The sequence below is a fragment of the Haliotis cracherodii genome, unplaced genomic scaffold (assembly GCF_022045235.1).
Source record: "Haliotis cracherodii isolate W230 unplaced genomic scaffold, xgHalCrac1.p SCAF_13, whole genome shotgun sequence".
In the NCBI taxonomy this organism is placed as follows: Eukaryota; Metazoa; Mollusca; class Gastropoda; order Lepetellida; family Haliotidae; genus Haliotis; species Haliotis cracherodii.
This window is the reverse complement of record NW_027266268.1, coordinates 1,989,521-2,002,961: the sequence shown is the minus strand read 5'-3', so window position 1 is coordinate 2,002,961 and position 13,441 is coordinate 1,989,521. Positions and strand designations below refer to the sequence as shown.

At 44.1% G+C, this 13,441-nt stretch overlaps 1 protein-coding gene across 2 annotated transcripts; it reads left to right on the top strand.

The window, feature by feature from the left end:
- Positions 1-13,085, top strand: LOC139459493 (L-proline trans-4-hydroxylase-like). 2 transcript variants are annotated; one of them, XM_071240947.1, is made up of 10 exons: positions 1-86; positions 219-296; positions 2,332-2,413; positions 2,635-2,716; positions 3,352-3,462; positions 3,602-3,693; positions 8,343-8,433; positions 11,204-11,333; positions 11,489-11,640; positions 12,016-13,085. In XM_071240947.1, exons 2-10 carry the CDS (start codon positions 284-286, stop codon positions 12,082-12,084), a joined length of 822 nt encoding a protein of 273 aa, XP_071097048.1. In that variant the 5' UTR covers positions 1-86; positions 219-283; the 3' UTR covers positions 12,085-13,085. The 2 variants fall into 2 exon arrangements, with proteins under 2 accessions (XP_071097048.1, XP_071097047.1); XM_071240946.1 differs by lacking the exon at positions 2,332-2,413 and having other exon boundaries at positions 7-86.
- Positions 13,086-13,441: the final 356 nt, after the last annotated feature.

The window sequence follows — 13,441 nt, the reverse complement described above, 5'->3', positions numbered from 1 at the left end:
CGCGACTACACACATAAATACTTGGCGTTACGTGGTCCATGTGATCCGGGATTTATGCATCCAGGGCTGCCAAGTCCGCACGTCAGGTCCGCGCCGTGTTAACAACTCTGTAGAGGAAATATACCTTGTTATTTAATGTTCAATAACATGTGTGAAAGTAGATGTTGTTTGATACATTGTATTTGTCCAGATATTCCAACATGTTCTCTTCTTTGCAGCGAACAAACAGGTTTAGTGGAAACTCCTCACTCGTGCGTGGTCAGCGGGGATCTGGGACATCGCAATGCCCCTAAAAGGTGAGATTATGTGAGACAATCACTCTTCTGTTCCATTATTTCCAACGATCGTTTCATACTCCTTATTTACACACGTGAACTTTAGTTTGTTCTTTTGGGCGTTGTTTCGACTTTGATATATCATATGGTTTGTGAATACGTCCATTGTTCCACAACACGTATTGTACACGAGTTATTGTCACTGGGTCATTAGGCCCAGTAATTAGGATACATGTTTTATATTAATCATTATATTATGGTATCATCCTCAAATTAAAAACATGTATGATTAAACCCAGACTCCGATCAGCCTCTGTATGTGTGTGTTGGATCCCCGCTCAGCCCCTGTATGTGTGTGTTAGATCTCCCCTCAGCCCCTGTATGTGTGTATTGGATCCCCGCTCAGCCCCTGTATGTGTGTATTCGATCTCCGCTCAGCCCCTGTATGTGTGTATTGGATCTCCGCTCAGCCCCTGTATGTGTGTATTGGATCTCCGCTCAGCCCCTGTATGTGTGTATTCGATCTCCGCTCAGCCCCTGTATGTGTGTATTGGATCTGATCTGGACCCCCGCTAAATCGTGTATCTGAGCTGGATCTCCGCACAACTCATATATGTCAGAGCTGTATCTCCGCTCACCTCTTGTATGTCTGAGGTGGATCTCCGCTCACCTAGTGTTTCTGAGGTGGATCTCCGCTCACCTTATGTGTCTGAGCTGGATCTCCGCTTACCTCATGTGTCTGAGCTGGGTCACCGCTCACCTCGTGTGTCTGAGGTGGATCTCCGCTCACCTTATGTTTCTGAGCCGGATCTCCGCTTACCTCATGTGTCTGAGCTGGGTCACCGCTCACCTCGTGTGTCTGAGCTGGATCTCCGCTCACCTCGTGTGTCTGAGCTGCATCTCCGCACACCTCCTATACGTCTGAGCTGGATCTCTGCTCACCTCATGTATGTCTGATCTGGATCTCTGCTCACCTCATGTATGTCTGAGCTGGATATCTGCTCACCTCCTGTTTGTCAGAGCTGGATCTCCAGAAACATCCTAAACGTCTGAGCTAGATCTCCGCACAACTCATATATGTCAGAGCTGTATGTCCGCTCACCTCATGTTTGTCTGAGCTGGATCTCTGCACAGCTCCTGTATGTCTGAGCTGGATCTCTGCACACCTCCAATACGTCTGAGCTAGATCTCCGCACACCTCCAATACGTCTGAGCTGGATCTCCGCACACCTCCAATACGTCTGAGCACGATCTCTGCACACCTCCAGTTTGTCTGAGATGGATCTCTGCACACCTCCTGTACGTCGAAGCTGGATCTCCGCACACCTCATGCATGTCTGAGCTGGATCTCTGCTCACCTCCTGTATGTCTGAGCTGGATCTCTGCACACCTCCTGTATGTCTGAGCTGGATCTCCGCACACCTCATGTATGTCTGAGCTGGATCTCTGCATACCTCCTATACGTCTGAGCTGGATCTCTGTACACCTCATGTATGTCTGAGCTGGATCTCTGCATACCTCCTATACGTCTGAGCTGGATCTCCGCACACCTCCTGTATGTCTGAGCTGGATCTCTGCACACCTCCTATACGTCTGAACTGGATCTCCGCTCACCTCCTGTATGTCTGAGCAGGATCTCCGCACACCTCCTGTATGTCTGAGCTGGATCCCTGCTCACCTCATGTTTGTCTGAGCTGGATATCCGCTCACCTCATATATGTCTGAGCTGGATCTATGCACACCTCCTGTATATCTGAGCTGGACCTCCGCACACCTCCTGTATGTCGGAGCAGGATCCCTGCTCACCTCATGTATGTCTGAGCTGCAGCTGGAGCTCTTCGTGTTGTTCAGGATGCTTGTCTTTTGCAGGGATTTCTCTGCCCGGATTTGTGTTGATGTGTTGTTTAAATGTTAGTTCCAATCTTGCCCTTCTTTCCCACAGTAGCGAGTGCTCTGGGGACGGTGTCAGACCTAGGATCATAACACCGATTAGGGTGTGTTCAGTATGGTGAAATATAATCCCTTGTCAGTGAAACATGTGCGCGTTGTTTTACAGACTACATATTCGACCAGGAGACGTTTACCGTCACAGATGACATGCAGTCCTGTTTCAACAACAACGGTTATCTACTGCTCAGGTAATGGCCATGGAATATGGTTTTACTTTCAAGAAGCTTCTTTTGGCGTGCTAAACATGTATGTGAAGAAACACTATTCATTTCATAGTTATCTAAATGTTATAAAATACAAATACAGAGACACACACAGAGACATACACACAGACAAACACAGGCACACACACAGACACACATCTGACTGTCTGAAGTCGTCAATGAATTCACTTTATACATTCTCACAGAGGATTGCTGAGCAGCAGCGAACTGGAGAAAGTGAAGAACGTGGTAGAAAACAATGCCGTCATCGATAAGTTTGCCTATGGCGTAAGTGTGATTGACACAAGCTGTCAGAGTGCTCTTTAACATTAATGGTTGTGATTTTGTATTTAATATATAGCCGTAAGTTGCGTCCCTTGGGCACGCCAGGAACCTATGATTGTGGGTTCGAACCCAAGTTTGCCCCGATTATGTTTCTAGGTTTGTCCGCACCATACCCGTGCTAGTGGGTTTCACCGAAGTGGTAAACGTCTGAGACCGGCATCACTTCGGTCTTTCCTCCCACATTAAGCTGACACGCCGCGATATAAATTGAATACTGTTTAAAAAGCGGCGCTTAAACAAACTCACTCAGTCACGCAATATATAGCCTTCTTCTTTAAAGGTAAAGGTGTTCATTAGAGTCACTGGTGTAGCAAAGGCGTACCTTATGGCGTGTTCTTTATTGGTAAAGGTATTTCTTCTAAGTTCAAGAATAGCTTGTTTCTTAACGGTAAAGGTGTTTGATTGATATTAAGTAAAGCATATTATTTAATTGTGAAGGTAAAGTTTAAATGTGAAGAATAACATGTCCTGTAATGGTTAAGATGTTTCTCCGATGTAAAGTTCTTTACCATTAATGACGTTGCTCGAGTGTAAAGTATAGTGTGTTCATCACAATTAATAGCGTTTCTCTGGTGTAGAACAAGGATGACAAAAACCGAGTCAGTCGATTGTGCTTGTGGAATCACCCTGGAAATGACGTTACCGGAATGGTTGCTCGATGCAGCAAGGTTGCCGGGACGTGTGAGAAGGTTCGTGATGCTGGCCAGCTATTTCTGACTTCTAGAAAACCCATATACAGGCTTATGGTCCTAGTTACGAGAGCCACCGAGATGATAGCATAAGACTCACCTCTGACTGATACCACTGATAAAGTTTTGTGTGTTGAAGTTGTTGTCTGGCGAGGTGTATCACTACCACACCAAACTGATGATGAAGGAAGCGAAGACAGGAGGTAGCTTTGTCTGGCATCAGGACTATGGGTAGGTACCCCTATCTTTCACCATCAAGCCCGAATCCATGTTTCAACTACTGGTACCAGAGAGGTTGTCCCGAATCCATGTTTCAACAACTGGTACCAGAATGGTTGTCCCGAATCCATGTCTCAACTACTGGTACCAGAATGGTTGTCCTGAATCCATGTTAAAACTACTGGTACCAGAAAGGTTGTCTCGAATCCATGTTTCAACTACTAGTACCAGAAAGGTTGTCTCGAATCCATGTTTCAACTACTGGTACCAGAATGGTTGTCTCGAATCCATATTTCAGTAGCTGGTACCAGAATGGTTGTCCCGAATCCATGTTTCAACTACTGGTACCAGAAAGGTTGTCTCGAATCCATGTTTCAACTACTGGTAGCAGAATGGTTGCCCCGAATCCATGTTTCAGTAACTGGTTCCAAAAAGATTGCCCCTCGAATCCATGTTTCAACTACTGGTACCAGAATGGTTGTCCCGAATCCATGTCTCAACTACTGGTACCAGAATGGTTGTCCTGAATCCATGTTAAAACTACTGGTACCAGAAAGGTTGTCTCGAATCCATGTTTCAACTACTAGTACCAGAAAGGTTGTCCCGAATCCATGTTTCAACTACTAGTACCAGCATGGTTGTCCCGAATCCATATTTCAGTAGCTGGTACCAGAATGGTTGTCCCGAATCCATGTTTCAACTACTGGTACCAGAAAGGTTGTCTCGAATCCATGTTTCAACTACTGGTACCAGAATGGTTGCCCCGAATCCATGTTTCAACTACTGGTACCAGAATGGTTGTCTCGAATCCATGTTTCAACTACTAATACCATAATGGTTGTCCCGAATCCATGTCTCAACTACTGGTACCAGAAAGGTTGTCCCGAATCCATGTCTCAATTACTGGTAGCAGAATGGTTGCCCCGAATCCATGTTTCAGTAACTGGTACCAAAAAGATTGCCCTTCGAATCCATGTTTCAACTACTGGTACCAGAATGGTTGTCCCGAATCCATGTTTCAACTACTGGTACCAGAATGGTTGTCCCGAATCCATGTCTCAATTACTGGTAGCAGAATGGTTGCCCCGAATCCATGTTTCAGTAACTGGTACCAAAAAGATTGCCCTTCGAATCCATGTTTCAACTACTGGTACCAGAATGGTTGTCCCGAATCCATGTTTCAGTAACTGGTACCAGAGAGGTTGTCCCGAATCCATGTTTCAACTACTGGTACCAGAAAGGTTGTCTCGAATCCATGTTTCAACTACTGGTACTAGAATGGTTGCCCCGAATCCATGTTTCAGTAACTGGTACCAAAAAGATTGCCCCTCGAATCCATGTTTCAACTACTGGTACCAGAAAGGTTGCCCCGAATCCATGTTTCAGTAACTGGTACCAGAGAGGTTGTCCCGAATCCATGTTTCAACTACTGGTACCAGAAAGGTTGTCTCGAATCCATGTTTCAACTACTGGTACTAGAATGGTTGCCCCGAATCCATGTTTCAGTAACTGGTACCAAAAAGATTGCCCCTCGAATCAATGTTTCAACTACTGGTATCAGAAAGGTTGTCCCGAATCCATGTTTCAGTAACTGGTACCAAAAAGATTGCCCCTCGAATCCATGTTTCAACTACTGGTACCAGAAACGGTGTCTCGAATCCATGTTTCAGTAACTGGTACCAAAAAGATTGCCCCTCGAATCCATGTTTCAACTACTGGTACCGAAAAGGTTGTCTCGAATCCATGTTTCAGTAACTGGTACCAAAAAGATTGCCCCTCGAATTCATGTCTCAACAACAGGTACCAGAAAGGTTGTCTCGAATCCATGTTTCAGTAGCTAGTACCGAAAAGGTTGTCTCGAATCCATGTTTCAGTAGCTGGTACCAGAAAGGGCGTCTCGAATCCATGTTTCAACTACTGGTACCAGAGAGGTTGTCCCGAATCCATGTTTCAACAACTGGTACCAGAATGGTTGTCCCGAATCCATGTCTCAACTACTGGTACCAGAATGGTTGTCCTGAATCCATGTTAAAACTACTGGTACCAGAAAGGTTGTCTCGAATCCATGTTTCAACTACTAGTACCAGAAAGGTTGTCTCGAATCCATGTTTCAACTACTGGTACCAGAATGGTTGTCTCGAATCCATATTTCAGTAGCTGGTACCAGAATGGTTGTCCCGAATCCATGTTTCAACTACTGGTACCAGAAAGGTTGTCTCGAATCCATGTTTCAACTACTGGTAGCAGAATGGTTGCCCCGAATCCATGTTTCAGTAACTGGTTCCAAAAAGATTGCCCCTCGAATCCATGTTTCAACTACTGGTACCAGAATGGTTGTCCCGAATCCATGTCTCAACTACTGGTACCAGAATGGTTGTCCTGAATCCATGTTAAAACTACTGGTACCAGAAAGGTTGTCTCGAATCCATGTTTCAACTACTAGTACCAGAAAGGTTGTCCCGAATCCATGTTTCAACTACTAGTACCAGCATGGTTGTCCCGAATCCATATTTCAGTAGCTGGTACCAGAATGGTTGTCCCGAATCCATGTTTCAACTACTGGTACCAGAAAGGTTGTCTCGAATCCATGTTTCAACTACTGGTACCAGAATGGTTGCCCCGAATCCATGTTTCAACTACTGGTACCAGAATGGTTGTCTCGAATCCATGTTTCAACTACTAATACCATAATGGTTGTCCCGAATCCATGTCTCAACTACTGGTACCAGAAAGGTTGTCCCGAATCCATGTCTCAATTACTGGTAGCAGAATGGTTGCCCCGAATCCATGTTTCAGTAACTGGTACCAAAAAGATTGCCCTTCGAATCCATGTTTCAACTACTGGTACCAGAATGGTTGTCCCGAATCCATGTTTCAACTACTGGTACCAGAATGGTTGTCCCGAATCCATGTCTCAATTACTGGTAGCAGAATGGTTGCCCCGAATCCATGTTTCAGTAACTGGTACCAAAAAGATTGCCCTTCGAATCCATGTTTCAACTACTGGTACCAGAATGGTTGTCCCGAATCAATGTTTCAACTACTGGTACTAGAATGGTTGCCCCGAATCCATGTTTCAGTAACTGGTACCAAAAAGATTGCCCCTCGAATCCATGTTTCAACTACTGGTACCAGAAAGGTTGCCCCGAATCCATGTTTCAGTAACTGGTACCAGAGAGGTTGTCCCGAATCCATGTTTCAACTACTGGTACCAGAAAGGTTGTCTCGAATCCATGTTTCAACTACTGGTACTAGAATGGTTGCCCCGAATCCATGTTTCAGTAACTGGTACCAAAAAGATTGCCCCTCGAATCCATGTTTCAACTACTGGTATCAGAAAGGTTGTCCCGAATCCATGTTTCAGTAACTGGTACCAAAAAGATTGCCCCTCGAATCCATGTTTCAACTACTGGTACCAGAAACGGTGTCTCGAATCCATGTTTCAGTAACTGGTACCAAAAAGATTGCCCCTCGAATCCATGTTTCAACTACTGGTACCAGAATGGTTGTCCCGAATCCATGTTTCAACTACTGGTACCAGAATGGTTGTCCCGAATCCATGTCTCAATTACTGGTAGCAGAATGGTTGCCCCGAATCCATGTTTCAGTAACTGGTACCAAAAAGATTGCCCTTCGAATCCATGTTTCAACTACTGGTACCAGAATGGTTGTCCCGAATCAATGTTTCAACTACTGGTACTAGAATGGTTGCCCCGAATCCATGTTTCAGTAACTGGTACCAAAAAGATTGCCCCTCGAATCCATGTTTCAACTACTGGTACCAGAAAGGTTGCCCCGAATCCATGTTTCAGTAACTGGTACCAGAGAGGTTGTCCCGAATCCATGTTTCAACTACTGGTACCAGAAAGGTTGTCTCGAATCCATGTTTCAACTACTGGTACTAGAATGGTTGCCCCGAATCCATGTTTCAGTAACTGGTACCAAAAAGATTGCCCCTCGAATCCATGTTTCAACTACTGGTATCAGAAAGGTTGTCCCGAATCCATGTTTCAGTAACTGGTACCAAAAAGATTGCCCCTCGAATCCATGTTTCAACTACTGGTACCAGAAACGGTGTCTCGAATCCATGTTTCAGTAACTGGTACCAAAAAGATTGCCCCTCGAATCCATGTTTCAACTACTGGTACCGAAAAGGTTGTCTCGAATCCATGTTTCAGTAACTGGTACCAAAAAGATTGCCCCTCGAATTCATGTCTCAACAACAGGTACCAGAAAGGTTGTCTCGAATCCATGTTTCAGTAGCTAGTACCGAAAAGGTTGTCTCGAATCCATGTTTCAGTAGCTGGTACCAGAAAGGGCGTCTCGAATCCATGTTTCAACTACTGGTACCAGAAAGGTTGTCTCGAATCCATGTCTCAACTACTGGTACCAGAATGGTTGTCTCGAATCCATGTTCCAACTACTAGTACCAGAATGGTTGTCCCGAATCCACGTCTCAACTACTGGTACCAGAATGGTTGTCCCGAATCCATGTTTCAACTACTGGTACCAGAAAGGTTGTCCCGAATCCATGTCTCAACCACTGGTACCAGAATGGTTGTCCCGAATCCATGTTTCAACTACTGGTACCAGAAAGGTTGTCCCAAATCCATGTTCAGTTACTGGTAACATAACTGTTTGACCCGATCTATTTGTTTCAGGTACTGGTATCGTAACGGTTGTCTCTTTCCTGTTATGATGACTGTCTTCATTGCGCTGGACAAATGTACTCGGGAGAATGGTTGCCTGCAGGTAATGTGAAGTCTGAAACTCGGAGCATACTATACTGGCGCGGGTTTAGTTCTGTCGTGTGTTGTTGGTTGTGTTGACCATGGTGTACGTCTGTGGTGCCTTATTCGTTGTGTTCATCACGATGTAGTTATGTAGTGCATTCTTGTTTGCGTAGATTACCGTGTAGTTATATAGTGTATTGTTGGCTGTGCTCATCATGGTGTAGTTCTGTAGTGTATTGTTGGTTGTGCTGATCACTACGTAGTTCTATAGTGTATTGTTGACTGTGCTGATCACCACGTAGTTTTGTTGTGTATTGTTGGCTGTGCTGATCTCGGTGTAGTTCTGTAGTGTAGAGTTGGTTGTGCTGATCACCACGTAGTTCTGTAGTGTATTCTTGGCTTTGCTAAACACTGTGTAGTTCTGTAGTGTATTGTTGACTGTGCTGATCACCACGTAGTTTTGTTGTGTATTGTTGGCTGTGCTGATCACCACGTAGTTCTGTAGTGTAGAGTTGGTTGTGCTGATCACTACGTAGTTCTGTAGTGTATTGTTGGTTGTGCTGATCACCACGTAGTTCTATAGTGTATTGTTGACTGTGCTGATCACCACGTAGCTTTGTTGTGTATTGTTGGCTGGGCTGATCACCACGTAGTTCTGTAGTGTAGAGTTGGTTGTGCTGATCACTACGTAGTTCTGTATTGTATTGTTGGTTGTGCTGATCACCACGTAGTTCTATAGTGTATTGTTGACTGTGCTGATCACCACGTAGTTTTGTTGTGTATTGTTGGCTGTGCTGATCTCGGTGTAGTTCTGTAGTGTAGAGTTGGTTGTGCTGATCACCACGTAGTTCTGTAGTGTATTCTTGGCTTTGCTAAACACTGTGTAGTTCATAATCTGTAGTGTATTGTTGACTGTGCTGATCACCACGTAGTTTTGTTGTGTATTGTTGGCAGTGCTGATCACCACGTAGTTCTATAGTGTATTGTTGACTGTGCTGATCACCACGTAGTTCTATAGTGTATTGTTGGTTGTGCTGATCACCACGTAGTTTTGTTGTGTATTGTTGACTGTGCTGATCACCACGTAGTTCTATAGTGTATTGTTGACTGTGCTGATCACCACGTAGTTCTGTAGTGTATTGTTGACTGTGCTGATCACCACGTAGTTCTGTAGTGTATTGTTGACTGTGCTGATCACCATGTAGTTCTGTAGTGTATTGTTGGTTGTGCTGATCACTACGTAGTTCTGTGGTGTATTGTTGACTGTGCTGATCACCACGTAGTTTTGTTGTGTATTGTTGGCTGTGCTGATCTCGGTGTAGTTCTGTAGTGTAGAGTTGGTTATGCTGATCACTACGTAGTTCTGTAGTGTATTGTTGGTTGTGCTGATCACCACGTAGTTCTGTAGTGTATTGTTGACTGTGCTGATCACCACGTAGTTTTGTTGTGTATTGTTGGCTGTGCTGATCTCAGTGTAGTTCTGTAGTGTAGAGTTGGTTGTGCTGATCACCACGTAGTTCTGTAGTGTATTCTTGGCTTTGCTAAACACTGTGTAGTTCTGTAGTGTATTGTTGACTGTGCTGATCATCACGTAGTTTTGTTGTGTATTGTTGGCAGTGCTGATCACTGTGTAGTTCTGTAGTGTATTGTTGACTGTGCTGACCACCACGTAGTTTTGTTGTGTATTGTTGGCTGTGCTGTTCATGGTATAGTTTTGTAGTGTAGAGTCTGTTGTGCTGATCACGGTGTAGTTTTGTAGAGTATTGCTGGTTGTGCTGATCACAGTGTAGTTTTGTAGTGTATAGTTACTGTGCTGATCAACGTGCAGTTCTATAATGTATTGTTGGCTGTGCTGATCACAGTGTAGTTTTGTAATGTACAGTTACTTTGCTGATCCCCGTGTAGTTCTATAATGTATTGTTGGCTGTGCTGATCACAATGTAGTTTTGTAATGTATAGTTACTGTGCTGATCATGGTGTAGTTCTGTAGTGTATTGTTGGCTGTGCTGATCACAATGTAGTTTTGTAATGTACAGTTACTTTGCTGATCCCCGTGTAGTTCTGTAGTGTATTGTTGGCTGTGCTGATCACAATGTAGTTTTGTAATGTATAGTTACTTTGCTGATCAACGTGCAGTTCTATAATGTATTGTTGGCTGTGCTGATCACAATGTAGTTTTGTAATGTACAGTTACTTTGCTGATCACCGTGTAGTTCTATAATGTATTGTTGGCTGTGCTGATCACAGTGTAGTTTTGTAATGTATAGTTACTGTGCTGATCATGGTGTAGTTCTGTAGTGTATTGTTGGCTGTGCTGATCACAATGTAGTTTTGTAGTGTGTATCTGGTTGTGCTGATCACAGTGTAGATTTGTAGTGTAGTGTTGGTTGTGTTGATCACCGCGTAGTTCTGTAGTGTAGTGTTGGCTGTGCTGATCACCGTGTAGTTCTGTTGTGTAGTGTTGGTTGTACTGATCACCGTGTTGTTCTGTAGTGTTTTGTTGGTTGTTCTGATCACAGTGTAGTTTTGTAGTGTATATCTGGTTGTGCTGATCACAGTGTGGATTTGTAGTGTAGTGTTGGTTGTGCTGATCACCGTGTAGTTCTGTACTGTTGTGTTGGTTGTGCTGATCACCGTGTAGTTCTGTAGTGTAGTGTTGGTTGTGCTGATCACCGTGTAGTTCTGTACTGTTGTGTTGGTTGTGCTGATCACCGTGTAGTTCTGTAGTGTAGTGTTGGTTGTGCTGATCACAGTGTAGTTCTGCAGTGTGTTATTTGTTTGCATTACAGATATTGTCGGGATCTCACTTATGTGGTCGTGTGGATCACGGTGTTGTCGGCCGCCAGATAGGAGCTAACGCAGGCAGAGTTGCAGAGATTAGCAAAGTGTGTGAGCACCTCTATATAGAGCTCAACCCAGATAAATCTCTTTTTAAATGTTGTCAGTCACTATTGAGTTGTCATTCAAAATATTGCGGTAGCGCATCAGCTTCTGAACATACCATACCGAGAGGCATACACATCAGAAGTTACTGTCTGAAACAGTTTATGTTTGTCTGTCAATAACCCCACCAGGTGACGCCCTGTACTTCCATGGCAATGTGATACACACCTCAAGTGCCAACAACAGTGACACGAGGCGGTGGGCCTTCCTGTGTTCCTACAACAAAGCTAGCAACAACCCTGTGAAGGAGCATCTCCACCCGTATTACACCCCTCTGACACAGGTACAGCAGCCTGAGTCATTGCATCTCCACCCGTATTCCACCCCTCTGACACAGGTACAGTAGCCTGAGTCATTGCATCTCCACCCGTATTCCACCCCTCTGACACAGGTACAGCAGCCTGAGTCATTGCATCTCCACCCGTATTCCACCCCTCTGACACAGGTACAGTAGAGTGAGTCCGTGCATCTCCACCCGTATTACACCCCTCTGACACAGGCTACAGAAGCCTGAGCCAGTGCATCTCCACCCGTATTTCACCCCTCTGACACAGATACAGTAGCCTGAGCCAGTGCATCTCCACCCGTATTTCACCCCTTAGTCAAGCACGTTTATCTCTAACAGAATACAGGAACCTGTCGGTATGTCGTGTTTCAGGTGGCGGACACTGCGATCATGGAATGTTCCGTGCCCTGGGACAGCTCTGGCAAAGACCTGGTCACTTAGGACAGGAGGGAGAGATTCGTTATGGCCAGTTAGTTGCTCTGGTGATAGAATATCAAACAATGTATTACCAATGCTAGAAAAAAGTCAGATTGTCACTCAAAGTGATACTAGTCGCACTAAAAATGGTCATATGTGCGCATCAGTGTAAAACTAAATCCAGACACGTATTCGCTTCTGCACGTCCAATGTGTTTGATGCATGATTGATACCTAATGATTGCTTACTACAATTATTACATCCCGCCATGTGCCTGGGTCTATTTGTGGCACTGCAATAGATAATCATTGTTCAGTAGTGATGAAAGTAGCATTGCGGAACATATTGGGAACACAAGTTTTCTGGTCTGGCCATGGATAGGCGTCACCATTTTATTGTTTGAGGAATGAAGTATAGATTTGTATCTTTGATTCAGCTTTTAATGTTAAAGTAATAACAAAATAAATAACGGAAATCTTGATGTCTTGCAATTTGAGAAAAGCCTATCGACTAGCTGCTACAGATGAACATAGCATCGTTCATCGGAACATTGCCACATCTCTTGTGCAGGATAGGCGATGACACTCCAGCCATCCTAATTTTCTCATACAAGTGTCAGTTTTTACATCTCTATAACTGAACACTATAGCAGCTTTGTCATTGTGTTAATGAGGGGCAATGATACTCCAAAACCTGATGCCCAAAGGCGCAGTGTTGAATAACGAATATAATGAGGTGCTGGAATATTGATCGACATGAAGGGAAAGTTGACAATTGGAAAATTGAAGTCATCCCTCTTGTGTGGATATTTTGTGTCACTTTGAATCTTTATGCACAGATCTAAGTGGGAAACATGAGGCGGTTTCACTTGTCTCTTTTATTTCTAGCTCAGCTGGAGTTTGAAGGGGAGAGATGCGTTGTTGTTGAATGAACAGTTCTTTATACAAATCTTTTAGTTGTACATATATAATGTTGTACTGCCTTAGATATAGCTTCATTTTCTGTAACGCCGTGATCTGCTTTGCCGTATAACAGTAGATAATTAAATTTTCGTTGTGTTCATTGAAAATCCTGCATTTTGATTAGCTGAATTGGTCACATGTTATTGCATTCATTTCCCAATTTAAGCCACATATAACATCAAGCCACGCCCACCGAGGCGCACTACTTTTATTACTGCGGAATGTCGGGGAATTCCAATATTACAGTCGAGGGAATTCCCTTTCTGCTCACGTGTATCGTCATGCACAGGTCATTTAGCGACTTTCATGCGTATGCCTGTTTTTTCCCCGCTCGCCTCGGTTCAACTTTCACTTATCACAAATATCAGAGATTGATGAGATTTTGTTTTTGCAAGTGTTTTATCAGTCAGTTGATTGGA